The sequence below is a fragment of the Heteronotia binoei genome, chromosome 16 (assembly GCF_032191835.1).
Source record: "Heteronotia binoei isolate CCM8104 ecotype False Entrance Well chromosome 16, APGP_CSIRO_Hbin_v1, whole genome shotgun sequence".
In the NCBI taxonomy this organism is placed as follows: domain Eukaryota; kingdom Metazoa; phylum Chordata; class Lepidosauria; order Squamata; family Gekkonidae; genus Heteronotia; species Heteronotia binoei.
This window is the reverse complement of record NC_083238.1, coordinates 38,303,979-38,325,257: the sequence shown is the minus strand read 5'-3', so window position 1 is coordinate 38,325,257 and position 21,279 is coordinate 38,303,979. Positions and strand designations below refer to the sequence as shown.

General features: G+C 46.1%; 1 protein-coding gene across 3 annotated transcripts in view; it reads right to left on the bottom strand.

Moving 5' to 3' along the window:
• The window catches only part of UBE2E3 (ubiquitin conjugating enzyme E2 E3), a 169,403-nt gene extending 149,416 nt beyond the window's left edge, over window positions 1–19,987 (bottom strand). The window contains exons 1-3 of one of the 3 annotated variants that reach the window (XM_060257203.1): window positions 19,888–19,987; window positions 17,512–17,714; window positions 15,058–15,108 (exon numbers count right to left, since the gene is read on the bottom strand). In XM_060257203.1, the coding sequence (XP_060113186.1) occupies window positions 15,058–15,108; window positions 17,512–17,705 (245 nt within the window). In that variant the 5' untranslated portion in view covers window positions 17,706–17,714; window positions 19,888–19,987. Of the gene's footprint in view, window positions 1–15,057; window positions 15,109–17,511; window positions 17,715–18,570; window positions 18,649–19,266; window positions 19,437–19,887 lie in introns of those variants that run through there. The other 2 variants (XM_060257202.1, XM_060257201.1) reach the window with 2 other exon arrangements.
• Window positions 19,988–21,279: the final 1,292 nt, after the last annotated feature.

Sequence of the window (21,279 nt, the reverse complement as noted above, 5' to 3'; positions counted from 1 at the left end):
CAGGGACAAAGGTCAGTTTAGCACCTTCTTTATGAGACTGCCCTTTTGAGGAAGTTCATCTGACTTCTGTAAAAACTGGGACTTTCTCCACAGCAACTCCCATCATATGAAATAATTTGCCCAGAGAAGGTGTTCAGAACACCTTCTGAGGTGAGATTTGGGGCATTGTGTAAGGCCACCTTATTCAAGCATTTGGAGGCCAATCCACTAGTCACTGAGCTCCATAGACTGAATTTGGCAGGACAGTAGGGTTGCTTGCCAAGTCCCTCATGGCAACTGGCGAGGAAGGGAGGGGTCTTACCAGGAGAAAGAGGAAGGCCTAGGCCATGTCACCTGTGTTGCACAGGAAGTGATGTCACCACACTGCAATGTTGCTGCATTGCTCTGTTATTTGGGGAAACAACTCTATGGTAAATGTGGCTTCTACCACAGAGTTTTTGCTGAAATACCAGAGTGTCTTCCAGACATCGCTGGTGTGGTGATGCTGCATCTTGTGCAACACTGATAATGTGGACTGGGTCTTCCTTTTTCTCCTAGTAAGTCACCTCGCCATGGTTAGATGATAAACAGCTGCAGGACAGGGCTTGGCAGCAGGGGAATCCCACCTCCACTCGGGGGGGGGGGGGAGGTGTCTAAAAACCCTACAGGACAGTGTTTGTGTGTGGGTTTGTAAATATTTCCCATGAAGTTTATGATTGATTGTATGACTCTGAATATATGACTGATCATGGCTTGGTGTATTTTTCTATATTTCTGCACAGGGGGTTATCTATTTTTCTGTGATTTCATGTTTTAACAAAATAATGGTTTATATTATGGATATGCCATGTCTGTGAGGCAGAACCTGCTGTCTCAATAGTCACTCTGTAGTTTTAGATTTTATATATTTTAAATTGGTCTTTTATTGTTTTTACTGTTGATTGTTTTTATGATGTAAACCGCCCTGAGCCTGTCCTACAGGAAGGGCAGGATAAAAATCTAAATAAATAAATTTGTAAGACGCTTCATACTACTGAAGAACCAGGGCTGATTTAAAAAAACAAAACAAAAGCAGCTTGGATATTGTGGTTTTTGAAAGCAAACTGGCATAGGACCTCCTTTCCCCTCCCCTCCCCTCCCCAGCAGGGTCTCCCCATGGAAATCCTAGCCCTAGCTATTGTGATCTATAGAAAAGAGAGACCTTTATAGCAACTGCAGTTCTGTCCTCAGAGTAAGCTCACCTTTTCCAAACCTGGCACCTAACCTGAACACATTGGAATTATGACACTAAGGAAAACATTGGCCACAGATAAGCTAGATTCAACTGGCAGGGTTGCCAAGGCAGGCCACTTCTGGGTTTTCTCCAAAAGTGACATAGTGATACACAGGATAGCCTGCCCTTCAGTCTCCTGCACTGGCAACTGGCTGGAGGCTCAGGTGTGGGACGTCCTGTGCACTGCTCTATCACTTCCAAAGAAAACTCAGAAGTGCTAGTGAGTAGCTAAAGGAGCCAATGGAATCTCTACGGCTAAACCACAGAGTTTGCAGTGATTTCTAGAGTTACCCTAAGCCACACCCAGGTTTTCTCAGAAGTGACAGAGTCGCACAGACGATGTCAGCATTTTTAAAAGAAATTTCTCCCAGGGCAAAGAGAGCTTCACAGGGGGAAGCCCAGCACCTCTCTTGACTTTTCATCTATGTATCATGAAAGCAAACCAAGTATTTACTGACGGCACAAGCCTCTACTGTTTTAAGAAAGAAACATCACTGTTGGAACCAGGGAGACAAAGGCTTTAAAGATCTTTTCCTAGAAAATTCAGCTATGTTAACCAATTTCCAGTTAGGAGCAGGGAATCCTCTTTAGGGTATAGGGCTGACAAGTTCCCGGGCCAGGTGGTGTTTTCTCTGCCCTGGAGGTTCCCAACCCACCAGCCTGCATTCGGCTGGTGAGGGGGGGGGGGATTCTCCCCCAACGTTACTGGTGCAATGACATCACGTGCAGTGACATCATCATCATGCTGGCGACGTGGTGTGCCAGGCACTCTAGGAGCTTCCAGGAAAACTCTATAATTTTCCTGGGCGCTCTAGCAATTTGGGAGGGAAAACTCTATGGTACCATAGAGTATTCCCTCCCAAATTGCTAGAGTACCTGGGAAAACCACAGAGTTTTCCCGTAAACCCCTAGAGTGGCCGGTGTGCAATGTCACTGGCACGATAATGTCACTTGCAAGTGATGTCATTACACCACATACACAAAGCGCATGCAAAAACAGTCCCCCCACCAGAGGCTGTGGGGGACTTGGCAAACCTATTAGGGTATAATGGAGAATGAATCTGTGGTTTGTCTGGGGCTTGAGGGGGGCTGTTTTTTTAAGGTAGAGGCACCACATTTTCAGCATAACATCTAGTGCCTCTCCTCAACCCCTCCCCCCCAAGTTTCAAAGAGATTGAATCAGGGGGTCCAATTCTATGAGCTGCAAAAGAAGGTGCCCCCATCCTCGATTTTTCCCAATGGAAGGAAGACATTTAAAAGGAACATGGTCCCTTTAAATGTGATGACTAGAACTCCCTTCAGAGTTAAATCATGCTTGTCACAACTCTGCTCCTGGCTCCACTCCCAAAATCCCCAGATATTTCCTGAGTTGGACCTGGACGTGCAAAACCCAAGTATATTGCAACAAAAGTATATTGCCCCCTCTTCATAATATGCGAGACACAGAGAACGTTTGAAACAGAGTTTTTGGGCAGAAATGAGGCAACAGCAACTTTGCAATGCCTAGACTTGCCCCGTCAGAGGCACAAATAAAAGGTCAGTTGGAGGGGGGGAAAGGGCACTGACAGAAAATGTCAAATTATGTCAAGAGAACAACTTCCTGCATACATCCTCCTTCTGTCCCTCCTTCCTCCTTCGGATCCCAGCACTAAGGCATGCTTTGTAAGCGAGGGGAATCAGCATGAAACTTCCAAAGAGAGCTATTTGCTGTATAGAGCTATTATGCTGCATCTGACGCCCCCAGGGGCATAAAATCACAAGCATAAAAATAAGCTCTTTTTCTACGACAAAACTTAACGGGAAGGCCTTCCAAAAACCACAGTAACATTCAAATCTCAACAGAGGCCTTTTCCTCTTTCTATGGAAGCCCACACTACATTTTTGTTTCGCCTCCAATCGAAGGAATTCCAAAATCATGGGGCTGCCCTAGACGAATAGTCATATTATAAAGGCTCACCCCCAGAGAGGGCCGCTCAGTCACACTTAGGAATCAACAGGATTTGATGAAGAGGCTTGGTTTTGCGGGTCCTCAGGGCAAGCTCTTGAACTAGACAGATGCTAGCGGCCCAATTCAGCCATTAGTCAGAGCAGAGGTTTGTACCGCTGTGGTGTCTCGCACTTCAGATCTCATCAGGGAGCCTTTGATTCACACATTACAACCGAAGCAGGAAATCAGAAGCAGGAGTCAGTCCACAACTTTCTTTTTGAACATTTAAATCACTCCCAAATCACAAAGCGGCATTGGGCTTTCCTTTGTCACATCGAATTCTATTTTACTGAAGCCCAATCCTTTGGCCTCAGACACATCAACAGGAAACTGCCATCTTCCCAACAACATAGACCAAAATCTTCCAGTTCTTTTATGCTCAGGATTCTTTGGCCCTGGAATGGACTAAGTATTACTTTAAACAAACTGTCATTTATTAATTAATGTACTTAATTTGTATCCCACATTTCTCCCCAATGGAGACTGAAAGCAGTTTACGTTGTTCTCCTCCTTCCACAACCACCTTGTGAGGTAGGTTATGTTTAGAGTGTGCAACTGGCACTATAAAACCCTTAGGTGTAGTTCAGGTTCCCACATCAACATGACAAGGGCTGAGTCCAGATCACCAGCTCAGGGCAGCAGCATGCTGACCCAGAAGTGAGCCGGCGGAAACTGGAGTGCCCCAGAGTGTCCAGACGGCCTGCGGACCAGGGACGGGCTGCAGGCGCTCCAGGGGACCACCAGAGGCGCTCAAGTGATTAGGTACCACTTTGTACGTGGTACCTTTTGGAGCTGGCTCCAGGCGAGTCGGGTACGAGTCGAGGGCAGGAGCAGGATGGCAGGCAGATGTGTGCATTTGGACATGCTTTTTTTGTGCACTCACTTGCCATCCCTGGGGCGGTTTAAACTGCCCGTCTGAACTCAGACAAGTTGACCCAAAAGGCTTCCAAGTGCCTTAGACACAAAGCAGCTGAGCATTACAGAAAAACAACGCCTGGGTAGAAGCGTTTCTGAGCAATTTAAAAAAAATAAAAAAATCCACACCCCCACGTGCCTGTTCCCTCGCATCTTCACCACTGTGATGATCAATTCCTAGGGGACAGAGTTATAGCCTCATAAATAGTACTCCGTTTGCAGGTACAGAGGTTGCTGTGAAATAAGCTGAAAACACCATGAAAATCTCATCTCTTTACATACAAATAACACTCCACCGAGAATGTTCCTGCTAACAGATGTGATTGTCTACCAGCTCACACCTCAATTTTCTAGATAGCAGCATAAAAGTTTTAAGGCAACTAAGGCTCCATGATTTCCGTACCCTAACAGTTCATATTAATACAGAAAGAACTCTAAAAATTTACTGAGCTCCCCATCCAGAAGACACAAGTGGACAACTCTTCTGTTCATGAAATGGCCTCTCAGCCTGGGCCTCCTGTCTCCGCATCCTACACTGTTCTTTAGGATCCCTTCAACTCTCAGCTTTTTTGATTGCACCGGCTGAGGGAATGCTGCACACGACTGGGAAGGCAAGAATCTGTTCTCTGAGCAGAGCTCTGTCTGCAGCTTTTTTGAATCCAACCCCACCAAAATTCTCGTTAAAGATGCTGTCAGACAAAACGAAAACAGGACATGCAACTAGGCAGCCTGAACTATGTTAAAAATCCCCAAGTCTCTGCCCTAGCCTCTCCAGACTTCACCTTGAACAGCACATTTTTATGATGTCGTAAATTCACACATGAAACTGTCTTACGCTGAGGTCAGTTTTGTCTACTCAGACTGGAAGAGGCTCTCCAGGGTTGCAGGTAAAAAAAAGATCTTTCAGGTCATCTACAGCAGGGGTGTCGAACTCATTTGTTATGAGGGCCGGATTTGACAAAAATGAGACTTTATTGGGCCGGGCCATGCGTGTCATAAAATGTAATGCCAGGTAGTGGACATATAAACTGTATAAAGGGAGCGCACACAAACACAATTTTTTTTTACTTAAAACATTAGCACTCTTGCAATATTTTGTTTTACAAACTGATAAATGTAATCTCTTGCTATGAGTTATTGCATCAAAAACGGCAATGTTGGCGCTGTACCAATCTTGAATATGCTGTTCAAGTGTGCACATCTATAAGTTGGAAACCTACTTTTGATTTACTGACATTCATTACAAAGATCTCATAGTCAATGCTTTGAGCCTCAGACCCAGAGGAAAACATGAAGCAGCTGGGCATTGTGAGCTTTTGTACATAAACTGCTTCATATGCTGGTCAAGATTATGTGAAGGCGCCATGGCACAGACTGAGGGCTATGTGCTTGTCTGCAAAACTATAGTCTTCACAAAAAAAAAATAACTACAACTCCTATGTGGCAGTACAACAACAGAGACAGCCATGTACAATGATTAGTATCAGCCTACTATCTGGGAAGTCTAAATTCAAGACCCCCAATCAAAGGAAAATGTGAAAGAAAAAGCAATGGAAATTTCCTGGGTAAACCTGGGCTAGACACACACACACTCACCCTAACACTAGCTTGTTGTTATTTCTGTTCTAAATAGTTCACATACTTTCCTATTGAGAAAGATTGGAGAGCATGAATACAATGAAAAAGATGAGGGGAACCCAGCTGCACCCATAACAAGCCCAACCAATCTCCCTCCCTCTCTCTCTCTCTGTAGCAAGGCAAAAAACTCATATCTTCAATAAAACATTGCTAGTCTTAAAAGTGCTGTTTGTATTTCTTCCGATGGTGAGGACTGGGCAAAGGAAGCTGGAGCTCTTTCCTTCCTTCCCCCAGGGCACAAGGAGAGGGAGGAGCCTCAGCCAGGAAGGAAGAGCTCAGTAGCTCTGCAGGGTGATTAGTTGAGTCTGGCAAACTTAATCACCCAGCAGAGCTATAGAGCCAGGCTCTTTCATTGGCTAAGGCTCCTCCTCCCTTTGGGAAAAGGGAGGGGGGAGAGAAAAGGAACAAATAAAGGCTGCTTTGATGGCAGGCTGATTGGTGGGGAGAAATACAAAATGGTGACTGAACACAGCAGGGAAGGGAGAATGAAGCAGACAACAGCCAGTTGCTGGAGGGCCTGATTGGAACCCTCTGAGGGCCGGATTCGACCCGCGGGCTGCAGGTTTGACATCCCTGATCTACAGCTTGGTCTTTTTAAACTGGAAATGCTGGGGATTGGACTTGGGACCTTTTGCATACAAAGCAGAGGCTCTTCCATTAAGCCACAGCCTCTCCTCATAAAGCTATTCACTTACAAAGTATTACTTGGGTTTCTTTTTAGCAAAGAACAGGATACTTCTACCAGTGGTGATTAAAAATAGCCTGAGGGAAACCTCCAAGGCCTCACATGGTGGGGAGGGGAAAGAGGAAATAGCATTTCCGTTGTTCTCATTCCCAGCTCCACTTTTTCTCTCTTCTTCCCACTGCTCCCCACCCAGCTCTGCCTCCTAAAGTCCAGCTCCTTGGCCATTTTCTTCTCTACATTTCTTCCTCATTCTGGTAACTATGCCCACTGCCACCATGGCAAACCAAGAGGCTGCGTGCTTTCAACAAGCCACATTCTTTCACAGACCTGAGGGTTCCCCTTATATTGTAGCCGGGTTGGCCTTGTTGTGAGGATTTTTTGAGAAGGAAGAAGAAGAAGACTGCAGATTTATACCCTGCCCTTCTCTCTGAATTAGAGAGGCTTACAATCTCCTATATCTTCTCCCCCCTACACACAACAGACACCCTATGAGGTGGGTGGGGCTGAGAGGGCTCTCACAGCAGCTGCTCTTTCAAGGACAACTCCTGCGAGAGCTATGGCGAACCCAAGGCCATTCCAGCAGGTGCAAACGGAGAAGTGGGGAATCAAACCCGGTTCTCCCAGATAAGAGTCCACACACTTAACCACTACACCAAACTGGCCAGGCCCTTGGCTAGCAGATATAAGGACAGAGGGGGAAATGTCGGTGTTCAGATCACTATACTACCAACATACTAGACGCCAGGGACAAGCAACGGATTGTGATAGCCTTTGTGCCCTGGTTATGCGTTATTAGAGGCACCTATTGGAGGCAGAAAGGTGTCCCCATCCAGCAAGAAAACACACCATAACGTTTAAAGCGACTTTAGAACATTACATAGGATTAGTTTTTCTGTACTTTTTGCCCAGATTAAACAAATGAAACTATAAAACTGTTATCTGAGTTTTAAGACTTGAAGGGTGAAGAAGAGGAAGAAGGAATGCTGTCTTTACATATGCACACTGAAAGCAGTATGAAAGAAAAAGAAGAGGAGGAGGAGGAGCTGGTTTTTATACCCTGCCTTTCACAACCCAAAGGAAACTCAAAGCAGCCTACAGTTGCCTTCCCTTTCTCTCCCCACAACAGACACCCTGTGAGGTAGGTGGGGCTGAGAGAACTGTGACTGACCCAAGGTCACCCAGATGGCTTCATATGGAGGAGGAGTGAGGAATCAAACCCAGTTCTCCAGATTAGAGTCTGCCGGCCTGTGATGTTGCAGAAAGACAAGAGAGCAGGAACTGCTACCATTCCCCCCAAAATGGTGGGTATGGGCTGTTGTGAGAGACACATTCCCTCGTTGCTGCTACCCCACACCCTGCCACTGACAAAGTGAGCTCTGGCAAATACACATTTTGTGTGTTATTACTGGACCCAAATCTTGTTCTGCTATTGCTACGCACTGATTCAGCTACCTATCTGAAACTTTCTTGACAGTAATGGTACCCAACCCATGGAAGCTTTTCAGCACACCTAGATCATGGAGCCTAGAGTCAAAGAACCGTTTGTCCCAAATCAGGTGGTAACAAGAGTCTCACATAATTTCACTTTTGTAATCCTTTGCAGGCCATTTTTCAGTGAAATCCCCTTCCCCTGCAGGAGGTCTCCAGACTGCCAATCACAGGTCCTTGAGGCGTTGTCATGATCTGAGGCCTAGTGCAGCCTTGAGGGCAGGGAGAAGCCTGGCTAGGAGTTGCTAGTGGACCTACATTTTCCAGGATTCCTTCTATCCCTCCGATTGGGTGGCAGAGTTTTTGGCGAAAAAACTAGCCCAAGAGGGGTGGGACCTGGGAGGAAGGGATAAATAGGCCTGGCTGGAAATGAAGTCTGTTCTTTCTGGAAAAGGCTGCAGGAGAGAAGGCATCAGGAACAGAGGCAGGAAATGTCTAGTCAGACGTGTCAGGGTTTTTATTTACTTTCACCAACCTTTACTGTATATATATTTCACTGTTGCACTAAAAGTTTTTATTGCCCACCTACTGATTGAGTACTGTAACTAAAAGGAAGATATAGGGGTGGCTGGGTGCTCTGGACCCTCCCATGCAGCCAGTAACAGGCCTTCCTAGTCCCCTGCTGTGTGACAGGAGTGCATATACAATTACCACACACACATTTATCATATCCAAATTTTATCTTTTCCACTGCAATCTATATTTGGACACTATAGCTATGGTGTTATTTGTTTTATTAGCTTTTTTTTAAAGGGGAGAAATCCAAATTTTACCTATTCAACAATACACTTAAAATATTTTACATCTTTAAAAAAATGAAAATAAAACAAATGTACCGTATGAAGTGGCCCTTTATCTCCAGGAGTGCAGCATGAATAGAAATTTGGGGAAGTTTTAGGGACCATTACACAAGATCCCAAGGTGTGGACACAGTCAAAAAAGAAGCTCAGAAGATACTATGGAAACCACCCTCTCCTTAAAAAATTTAGCTGGGGGACTATCAGGGTGTGTGCGCAGTGTTGTCAAGTCTGACTTATGGGGATCCCACAAGGTTTTCAAGGCAAGAGATGTTCAGAAGTGGTTTGCCATTGTTTGCCTCTGCATCAGGGTTTTTATTGTCTTTTATTGCATCACAACCCTGGTCTTCCTTGGTGGTCTCCCATCCAAATACTAATCAAGACCCACCACCAAGATCCACCCTGCTTAGCTTCTGTGAACTAATGAGATCAGGCTAGCCTAGGCCATCCAGGTCAGGATGAGTATTAGGTGCATCTATGAAAATATAACTTTAGCTCTCGCTCAACAAACAAACCCAGAGAAGGAATCATGTTATTCTACTGTAGGAAAATGAAGCAGAAATCCAGCATCACGAACACCTAGCAGATAACATGGAAAACAAATTATCTATAGACCACTGAATATTCACAGTCAGATAAAGGGTGTTAAACATAATTGTATTAAGTAGCAAGCGATGATGTTTGTAACATTCACAGTGAACCTGGAAAGCTAACATTTGTTGCATGGTAAATTATCCCCAATTATGTTTACCAGAGTGGCTCCCTAATTATACATATAAACAAAACAAGGGCACAGCAACTCCTAAAGTAATTCATTCATTTCCATTACACATCAGTATCATTTTGGCACCAGAACACGTCAAGTTTCCCTCCCCCCACCCCACATTTGTGGTTACGTTTAGTATTTGTCTCTCGCTTGGACAATGAAAAAAATTGCTCTCGGCAAGCTCTAACTTAGGCAATGAGAATCCCTGAAATGCCGCAACTTTAAGCAAGAAGAGAGACCAAGAAATAAAGATGGGCTTGTCCATTCAAAGATGGGAAGATGTTTTTCCAAGCTCTGACTCAAAAGTCCTCACTTTTTTTTTTTTGGTCGTGATGAAGTCCTGCACAGTACACTTTTAAAAAGCCTATAGTTATGGTGTGAGGACTTCAGACTATCCAACACAGTTTGATTTACACGCTAATTGTCACCCTGAAGGAAAATACAGAAGATTTAAAAACCATCAAGGAAAGATGCAGACAGTGTTTGTGTATGTGCGTGTGTATTTTGCAAATTCTATGAATTTGGGCAGATCATGACAGGGAGGGAGGCTCTTATGGTCCTTTCTAAGAGCCAGTTTGGTGTAGTGGTTAAGTGTGTGGACTCTTATCTGGGAGAACTGGGTTTATTCCCCACTTCTCCACTTGCAGCTGCTGGAATGGCCTTGGGTCAGCCATAGCTCCTGCAGAGGTTGTCCTTGAAAGGTCAGCTGCTGTGAGAGCCCTCTCAGCCCCAACCAGGGTGTCTGTTGTGGGGGGAGGAAGATAAAGGAGATTGTGAGCTGCTCTGAGATTCGGAGTGGAGGGCGGGATATAAATCCAATATCATCTTCTTCATCATTTTCTTACATGCCCAGGATAATGTTGATTATCATTTGAGTCAGGAAGGAATTTTCCTCCAGGCCCAGTTTGGATCCTGGAGGGTTTTTTTTGCCTTCCTCTGGGCATACAGCAGGGGTCATTGGGAGACTGGGGGGTGAAGGCAGCTGTGAATTTCCTGCATTGTGCAGAGGGTTGGACTAGATGACCCTTGAGGTCCCTTCAAGCTCTATGTTTCTATGCTTCGGAATGTTCACAGAACAGCTGATACACAAACAGTGTGACTGGTAATTGAGTAACTGTGCCAAAGCAGCCTTCGAGAATAGGTAGGACAAGTGCTCTTATCTGGAGTTCTAAATTCATCACATTTTCACAGTCCTAAACAGTCTGCTCAGAATCCTACTTGGGTCTACTCAATGGGGCTTACTCCCAGGAAAGTGTTCGTAAGAATGCATCGCTCGTGATGTACGAAAGAAAGAGACAGACGTAAAATCAAATGCAAATTCTAGTCAAATGTAGCTTTGCTTTCAATCTACAGCGAGATCACATGCAAAAATTGACATATTTCACTTGCTGGGACAACTGGCAGTCCCGTTACACATTTGTGTGTGTTAGCCACTGACAAATAGTGTACTGTAACATCCAAGAGGATGGGAAGGGAGCCAAAGCATTCTCAGTTCAAATCTCACCTCAGCTTGCAAAGTAACCAGGTAGACTTCAGCAAGCCTTTCACCTCTCAGTTTCAGCTTGCCGTCAGCAAGATGTGGAAAACAATGACTTTACTGTAGTGAAACGGTGCAGCTGTAGCAAGAACGAATGCGAGAGCTCTGAACTCTTCCAAGGCGCCATATAAACGCTAAGCACATCTTTTTTTATTGTCCACATCATACGTTCAAAGCAGAGCATAATTTATAAATGGCACCCATGTGTGAAAATTGTGGCTTTGGCCCAAAATACACACCAGAAAGGAGTTCCCCCAGCCATTACCCCTGTGTACTTTGCAAGTAAAAACGGCTATTCAGACACAAGTGTCCTTCATAAGTGACACTTTGCACATACATTTCTATGCCTGGAAACAGGTTTCTGGGGGCAAAACGCAATTTACGAAATGGCTCTTAAAAGCTTTTCGGAATACTAGCTACTGCAAAACTGTGCTGAACTCTAACATATAAGAAGCAACACTATTCCCTAACCTAACCAAAGAACTCACATTAAAACATGCCCCAATTTAATTGGGGACAGACACTTCTTGCACTCCTCTCTTATCTTACATAGGGACCAAGACACATACACTTTGCCAAATTCATAGTTTAACAGAACCATCTAATTGCCAATCACACATGGAATGATTACAAACAAAGATCTTTGGGGAACAGAAAGTATTCTGTGCAGGGCCGCCAACTCGGGATTGGAAAATTTTCAGAGGTTTGGGGATGAAGCTGCAGAAGGTAGGAATTGGAGAGGAAAGGAACCTCAGTGGGATAAAATGCCAAGCAATCCAATTCCAAAGCTGTAGTTCTTTCCCTGCAGGAACTGATCTCTGTAGACTGGAAATCAGTTGTAATTCTGGGAAATTTCCAGGCCCCACCTGAAGCCTGGCCACCCTAATTCCATGCCATAAATAAACAAGTGTGGCTGTAAGTGTGGCTGCCAAGTCACCAAAGTTGACAGTAAATCTATCCAGCTCCAAAATGACACTAAGAAACTACATCCATCATTAAGAACTTGGAGAGAGAAAGGATCTCTTGCCAGCGCCCAAATCTACTGTTTTAACCTGGACATGTGAACAAAATACACATTTACATCGCCTCCATTTACATCACCTTCTTGGCTGCTCCATGGAAAAGGAAAGCAGCAGTCTGGTGGAAGTGGTAAGCCCTCTGCTGGCTGGAGGACCTGATAAATGCCTAACTTTGCTGCCTTCGGTATAGCCCACCCTATCAGTACCAGGAAGGGGAGACAACTTCCTCCATTCTTCCTGGTCGCCTGGTATGAGCGGGGGTGGAACTCTAGCAGGAGCTCTTTTGCATATTAGGCCACACACTCCTGATGTGGCCAATCCTCCAAGAGCTTACAAAAATGAGCCGTGTAAGCTCTTGGAGAATTGACTACATCATGGGGTGTGTGGCTTAATATGCAATTGAACTCCTGCTAGAATACCACCCCTGGATATGAGCATAAGATTAAGGGAGAGTAATACTCAACCTCTTCCTTTGCACTATGCTTTGAGGCAGTGAGAGAGACCCTCTTGGTCTAAATGCAAGCCAAAATTTATAGGTTTCAGAGGACCAGACACACACTCTTATTCTCCAAGATGTCTTTAAAAAAATAAACAGGAAAAGGAGATCCTCTACCGATCAATCATTTAGTGTTCCCTAGCTCTTTCCTTATTTTTATTTTAAAAATTAATATGATTTTATGTAGACTGCAAAGACCCTCATGCAGCTGAAGCTGTAAAGGAGGATGGTCACTAAATACGTTCATTACCAGTACCGTTTGCTTTTTATGGACCGCTTTCTAAACAATGTCATTAAAGAGGATTATCTCATCCCAAGACAAAATAGCATTCAAATTGCCTAAGGGCTCACTGTCCTGCCCTGGATGGCCCAGGCTAGCCCGGTCTTCTCAGATCTCGGAAACTAAAGAGGCCCTGGTTAGTATTTGGATGGGAGACCACCAAGGAAGTCTAGGGTTGCTGTACAGAGGCAAACAATGGCAAACCTCCTCTGAGTGGAAAACCCTACAGAGTTACCATAGGTCAGCTGAAATCTGATGGCACTTTCCACCAAATACTCAAAAAACGTCTTGCACATAATTGGGTTTGGGGCTTTTAGATTCACTGATGAACTGGAAGACGACAGAGCAGCCTTTCTCCCACCCGCACCCTGCTCCCTTCCCCATCCTAGGACTGGATTTAGACTAAATTGACAACATTCACTGATTACCTCTTCCTGCTGCAGGAACCGCCCCCCCCCCCCATGTCATTGCTTGGGGTCCCCCTATTTACCGCGGAAATATTTTGCAAAGATCAGTGGGACACTGTCCGGGGAGGGGGGGGGAGAGAGATTCTGTTCCACTGATGGAAAGTTTAGTCCGCATCCAACCCACAGCAAACAATCTGAATTCCAAGTGTGTGGCACAGCGGACAGGTGTGCAGATTAAAGGATCGTGGAGGGCAGCAAAGAGGAGAAGACGGTCAGAGGAAACCATTCCTGCCTTATATCTCTATTCAGCCACGAATCTAAAAAAAACCATGAATCAAATTGGAGCAATTTCCAAGTTGTTGTTTGCAAGCCCTGAGCTCAGAAGTCCCTGCAACACACTTCTGGAAGGTTACATGATGAAAATCATTCCCATTTTGTCAGAGGAAAAACTGAGGACAAGTTAAAAAGGAGCTTGCTTAAAGCCCAAACGTTGCAACCGCAACACATATGAGATTGGAATCCAACAGAGAGTTCTCAACTCACAGCCCCCACTGGTCTAAAGGGAAAAACAGGAGTCTGGACATGGCCTCACATAATCTGTCTTCACAATTCAAGTACAAGCCATCTGAGACGGTTTACAGGAGAGCCGCACCACGAGTCTCAGAACGTTGCTTGACCTTCCCTGCAGAAATTATCCTCTCTTTTTAAAATGGAAGTTGTTTCAAGCTTTGTTTTTCAGAACAGGTATAAAAGGCAGTAACAATAACATTTGTACTGAATCGCTTTAGAACACACACAATAACAACGATAACAAGCTGCCCATAAGCCGACAGCCCTTTCCCCAGAATCCAATTGACAACCTGCCCCAGAAGAGTCTGACATCCCCACACATGAGGAACATTTCCAATATAACAGCTACTGGATGCACCAACATTTGCAAACAGAAACACCATGTGCAACAAATTCAGCCCGAGCAAGACTTAATGAAGGTGGCATGCTCTGCCCAGGATAGCTGCATTTATAAATTCTAGCACTGAATATTTTACAACCCATCACCATTCCCTCTTAATACACTGGTACCGCAACCGATATGTTTTTCAACAAGCTGGGAAAAAAATATTGCATTGGCAGAGTCATTCCTTTCACTTTTGAACCATTCTTAAACTTTTGTTCAAAAAAGGCGAATAACTCATTTTATGATAACACACAATTTCCCCTCCTGTCTAAAAACGCCCATCTCTCTCAGAGCTGTAAAGCTGATTTTTTTATTATTATTATTAGTTTTTTTATGATAAATGGGCTCATCATGGCACATCCATCTAAGCCAGAAGCCCAACTCCAAGCGCAACACTGGTAACTTTCTTTCAGAAAACAGGGGTGTCATCCCAAGAAGGGAAGCGGGATAAAATACCACTCTCTGTTACAAAAAAACGAATCCACCAGTTCATACGCCTCAAACACTCCTCCACCAATGAGCCTCAACTCTAACAACAATTTAGTGACTACCCAACATGACATTTGTCAACAAAGGTTACTCTTTCCAGCCAACCCAGCAGCTTCTCTGCGGGACCAACAATCAAGAGCTTCTTGGTACATTCTAGCAATACTCCTCGTTACACTTGTTTGCCCGACACAATTCTTGCTTTATCATAAATCTACTTCCAAACAATACACAACAACCACATCGGTTATGCTGAGCCGTTCACATTACCGCCCCCCCCGCCCCCTCATTAGAATCCCCACATTTCGTAAGTTCCATTGGTTTGCTTGCGTTTTTTTTCTTAACATACCTGCAGTTCGGAGGCGGATCCAGGGTGATTTCAGCTAGCTCCTTCTGAATCCTGTTGGCAAAATGAGAACAGACACAAAAGCATTGGAGATAGTCGATGGAATAAATCAGGGAATTACACTGCCCTCTACCACCATGCAGTTAAATGCAAGATTGGTTTTCCCCTCAGTAGCGCTAACATGGCTGCTTCCTCTTTGTTCTCAGAGGCATAACCCAAATCCCAGAACAGAGAAACTTTGCAGCGTTTTCTGCCCCTTCAGCTGTTACGGTAAACAGACAGAACTTTTACACCTCAGCCTGGCAGGAATCCCCCAAAGAGTCCTCTGAAAGTGAGTCTGAGGGATTTCCAGACGCTTTTTATCAAAGGATTCTTTCTTTTTAATCTTATATGCAAATAAGGCCAGGAAAAGCAAGGCTGGGGGGGGAGAGGAAGAAATATAAACACGTTGGAAAATGACTTTATGCCAACACTACTGAGTTGCAGCCAAAACAGTTACATAGTAAACAACAGACACTTGGGGTGGAGGGGAGGGCAGCATTTGAACTACTGCTGATAGTGGAATTTCAGCATTTGAATCAAACTCAGTAAATGTGCCCATCAGGTAACTGGAGTTAAACTGCAGATAACTTCACTTTTATATCTCCCATTCTTCTGTCTCCTCCAAGCCCATGAAACATTTTTTTTTATTTGTTCAGGACCTTGCTGAATAAAACAAATACTGATCTATCAATGATAACTTCAACCCTTGGTGAACTCCAGTTGTAAAGATGTCAGAATCCAAAGAGAACAGTTTCATTAGTTTTGTAACAGGTTAGCAGAAGTTATTCTGCCCCCCACCCCACTCACCTCCCCCCAAAAAAAATTCTAAAGAAGCAAAGCAAAGAAGCTTGGCTTCTAGAACAATATTTGGGATTTGCTGATAAATCTACACAACTCGGAGCAATTCATTGTTTATCAACAGTCTCTTCCTGACAATGACAAATTGCCCTAGATGTAATTTAGATACTCTGGAGTTGTCCCTACAACAATTTACACACAACGTCAAGCTAACAGCACATGGAAATAAGATTTTACAAGATCAAATATGATGTTAGAAGACAGGCTTGTGGAACCAAATATATCTCAGCAGCAAAGTATGCTGTACAAGAACTCTGCCAACAGCTTGCAAAAGTTGTCTTAAATACGTTCTCCCCAAAAGTCACACTTCCTAACATTTCTCTAACTCAAACACCTACTACAAGCATCTTTATTTCAAGTCTCCTTTCAAAACAGTCACTTTCAATTTTAAAAGACAGTAAAAGCTAATGCGCCCTTCAAACTACACAACATTTCAGACTAATATGTGGATTCCAGCCCAGTATATTTCCCCCCTCCAAATATAGGGTCCCACCAATAGCAAAACCCAAAATGAAACTGCATTACCTCCTGAAACACCTACGTTACCTCTTGTCATATGTGCTCCTGGACAATGTAATGTGAATTCCTAGCTAAAAGTGAACGTCAGTGAAATGATTTCTTAAATTATTCCCAAAGAACATACAGACTGAGGCATTTTAACCTGGTCCAATAAATGCACCCAAGCAACAAAATAGCAAATGACAGGGAAAATGTATATATGTGAGTACAGAGGTAAATCCCATTGAGGAAACCCCAGAAAAGCTTTCTGAAGTTTCTTTATAGACCCTGCTGAGATTACAGACACTCAAGTTAATCTCTCTATTAACATTTCAACCATGCATGCAAAAACTCCATTAAGTTCCTGTATGTATTTACATACACTGACACATACTGAAGTTCCCAAACCAAAGCAAACATCATCCTTGTAATGGATTCTTCTTTCAATGGATCCAACAAAGGCCAAAAAACAAGTGCAGCCAAAAGATGGATTCTTCCATTCCCAATCCCATCTCCATCCATGCTTTACCAAAATAAAAAAGGAACTAAAGAATGCAAATCCAGGTGTTTGCATGGATGAATCATCTCCTGTGGAATCTCATGACTGGCATGGAATAAAGAGCTGATTTACATGACCAAAATCCTTGAGCGGATCAATGCAAACTCAGCATGCAGCAAAAGCAGTCATATGACTGGTGTTCCCATAGGACCCAGCACGCAGCCCACTTCAAATCACATCCACCACTCCAGCCACCGAACCTAAGAATCTGGATTTGACCCCAACCGCTTGGTACACGGTGCTGAACTCCAGCCCAGATCCCTTCAACCCAGATTCTCGATGACACCAACTTTTCCGTGACTCTGAAACACTTCTCGCCCCCAAAAAATTAATTTTAAAAAAGATCTATAAGGAGACATCCCAACCGACGGATTCACATCTCCAGCTGAAAGTTCATGACGTGGTTACAACCGTGAGTAACGTTTCTAAGTTTGCTGTTTTTATAAGCGCTTCCCCTATCAACAGGCATGTAAAACCACAAAGGTTTGGGGGTCTATTACCTTTTAGCACTAGTGGATAGCTTAGCAGTAGTTTTGCTGGAGAGTTTAGTATTTTTCTTCTGTTGGGTTGCGGAAGGTTTTCTTTCCTCCTGCTCTTCTGGCTCAGGAGCCGGTGGGTCCCTCTGATCCGCATCTGAACTACCACTGCTGGTACTGGGACTTTCGTCATCAGATCTTTGCCTGTCACTGGACATCTTGGGAAACTTTTTTTTAACAGGAAAGAGAAAGGGAGGGAGGGCAAGATGAGACAAAGAAAGTCAATGAACTCAGAAGACTACTAATTCTCCTACCCATCACCCCCAAGCAGAATTCCAGACCCTTAAAACCGATGTTGATCATCTGGATGGGGAAAAAAGTAAATAAAGAGGGTAGCAGAAACAAAATCGTTGGAAGGCTACAGAGCACCAGTTCCAGCATTTCTTTGGATGATCGAGATTTGTTGTTTTTTTTAAATTATTTTCTTTTGACACATCCCTCTCACGTCCTCCCCCCACACCCCCAGTTCCTCAGACAGTATGTCAATTGTCTACTTTGTTGGAAGGCTGGAGACAGATTTAGCAAAGTGCTCAGGCCACGAGCATTAATAACTTATGACACGTTGTAAATAGCACGCCTTGCCAAAAAAATGGTGAGGGTTTTTTTGGAAAAGTCACTAATACCCTGTAAATATTTACACTGGAGGAGAAAGGGTCAAGGCAGTCGCATCGCTCCTCTTCTCTCACCTCCCCCCCCCCCAATATATTGCCAATAACACCACTTGCAGAACAAATTGGGGGACCAAAACAAAAATTGACATTCCCCCCCCCCCCCCCCCGTCTTTGTATTTAAAGGGCTGGAAAGGATTTGCTATTTCCAGACGCGCCCGGCTTTCCTCTACCCATCTCGAAATCAGCTCGCTCGGGGGTTTTCTTTACAACCAGCACCCTCAACAACGATCCCCTCCCCCCCCCAAAAAAAATTACGTCTGGCCCCCACTAAACAGGCTGGGAAGGGGGAGGGAGAGAAGTGGGGGGGGGGAGAGAGAGCGAAAGAGAGAGAGAAGCAGGATTCGAACTGCACCTTCGGCAAAGCTTGCAACGCCACCGAGTCCTGATCAGTTTCCACAAAACAGACCGACATGTTTTAATATTTTTTGGCTCCCCCTCGCCGGGGGGAGGAAAAGAAAAAAAAAAAAAGGAAAATGTGTCTTAAGACATCCAGGGAGGATCCGAATGACTGAAACGTTGCTCGATAGAAATGAGAGGGAGGAGGGTTTTAAGAGAGAGAGAGAGGATCTCCCCCATAGGAAATTGCAGGTCAGAAATTGCAGCTCTCTCTCCCTCTTGCACACACACACACACGCGCGCGCGCACACACATACACACACAGAGTCGCCGTCCCTCCACCCCCGCCCCCCCCCCGCCGCGCTTGGCTTTGTGGGGAGATCTGAGCTCCCAAGCCAGGAGGGTTATGGCAGGCAGCTTCCCACCACCCCCATCGGCGTGCGAGTGTGTGCGTGTGTGTGTGTGTGTGCACACCAAGTGAGGCGTGAACTCAGTCCCGGCTCTCCCGGCCACCGCCAGGCAGCCAGCGCTGAAAACAAGAACAAAGCTCCCTCTACCAATCTCTCTCTCCTCTCCCCCCCCCTTCCCCTCCTCCTTCTCCTCTCGCCTCCTCCTCTCCCACCCCCCCACCCCTGTTCCAAGCTCGCCCAGGCTCCCGCTGCAAGCCACCGAACCCGTTTCTCCTTTTCCCTATTTTTTCCTCCCCCTTTACCTTCGCCAGGCGTCCTGTCCCGGTGTTAGATCGGAGGGGAGGGGGGAAGGGAGGGAAGGGGAGGAAACGTCCTTGGAGGGGATGCGAGCAGCCGGGGGGAAATCAAGCAGCCGAGGAGGCTCTGTGGCCGGGCAGTGTGGAACATTGAGAGTCGGAGCGGGGTGGGGGGGGGGTGGGGGGAGAGGGAGTGCGAGAGAAAAGGGGAGGCGCAGTGCGGCCGGATGGCCGGAGGGTGGCGCTGCAGAGGCCTCTCTCTCTTTCCCCCCCCCCTTTCCCCCCTCCACCACCTCTCTCCGAGCTTGCTCCCGCGGCGGGGCAAAGAAGGAAGCGAGGGGGGGGGCGGGTAACGTGGAAGGCGAAGATCGCGAGCTTCACTCCTCCTCGCCCGCACTTCCACCCCGGATGGAACGTGGGGAGGATCGAACGTTCCACCGCCTCCGCCCCCCTCGTGTCGCCGCGTTCGGTTTCAGAACGTTGCAGTCAGCAAAGTTCCAAATGAAGGAGGGGGGGAGGGAAAAAAAGAACGGGGGGGGGACGGCGTTCGCTCGCTCCCTTTTTTCCCTTCGCCTAGGCGAAGCGCGCCCCCCTGTGGGCTGGGGCGCGCGCACGCGCTCTCTTTACCTTTGCAGGGTGCGTGCTTTCCCCGGTGCTGGCCAAGGACAAAGAGTTTCTGCCTGCGCGTTAGACCGCTCTGTCTCCCCCCCTCCCAAGTTTGCACCCCGGGTCCTTGCTTCGTCGATGCCCGTCTCACTTCACCATGCTCGGCGCAAACACCCTTTTTTAACCACCACCACCACCCCCTTTCTTCATGCAGCCGCTGGAGGGGGGGAGGGGCATTTGCATCGCCACGGGGTGTGTGGGGGGGGGGGCGTTGAGTGAGTATTGCAATGGTGAATCTGCTGGTGTGAGCTGCCAGCCGCCTCGCGCTGCTGATAAAAGGGACGGGGCGGGGGGGGGGGCGGCTGTGCTCCAACTGCTCTTTTCGAAGCGAGTGGACCGGAGCACGTTGGTGGCTAGACTTGATCCGGTCCTAGAAAAAACGGAGTGGATGCTGGGGCGATGGACTGGATCCGCTAGGCAAGCCCCCTCAAGAAGGAACCAGCAAGCAGTATATTTCCAGACTGGACTTGGGCTCTTCCACCTGCAGTTGCCTTTGAGTTTCGCTATTGCTGCTTTAGGAACCAAAGACTTCCTAGGTGGAACATGTCAGAGGCTTGCAAAGTTGGTGGGATTCATTTGATGCTCGAGTCTGAAGACACTGCGGGCATCTCTCACTGGGGTTAATTCCAACACAGGTGCCCTTAAAAAAAATAAGTAGCAGTTTTCTGGCACCACTTAACTTTCTATTCTAGCGTACGCTTTTGTGGACTCGAGCCACAAGTGTCCAGTGTACCTTGCTATCAAGGGTAGTTAGGCTATCTGGATCTTGTCACTTGCTTCTTCTAGACAAGTCTGACCAATTGTTCTCTGTGTAAGGGGAAGGACACCCCCTCACACACACACACACTTCGGCATCTTCAATTTGTTCCTAATGTGTCTCAATAACATACTTCTGCAGCAGTGCCAGATTAAACCCTATGGAGGCCCCTAGGCAGTCAAAATCTCAGGGGGGGGGCTAGCAAATGATCTCAGAGTTGGAGCACCTGCCCTGTCACTTGCGGCCCCCGCTCCAGCCTGCAGGCACTTTCCCAAAAGCCCCTTTGACAAAGCTGCGAGGGAGAGGCAGAGAGAGGCAAACTTGGCAAGGATGCTGGCAGCAGCCACACCAGGCAAGTTGGGCAAAGAGTGGCTCAGTTGCTGGCTGCTTGTGCAGGCTGGGAGGGCTGCAGGCAGGGAGGAAAATGGAGAAAAGCCATCCTGGGGCCCCTAAAGGCATGGGGGCCCATAGGCCAGTGCCTACTTGGCCTAATAGTTAATCCGGCCCTGTTCTGAGAATTTGAAACCAAGCTAACACTCCAGCCGTTCCATCCGCTTGGCTGGAATTTGTTCTCCAGTCAGAAGGTAGGCTCGCTT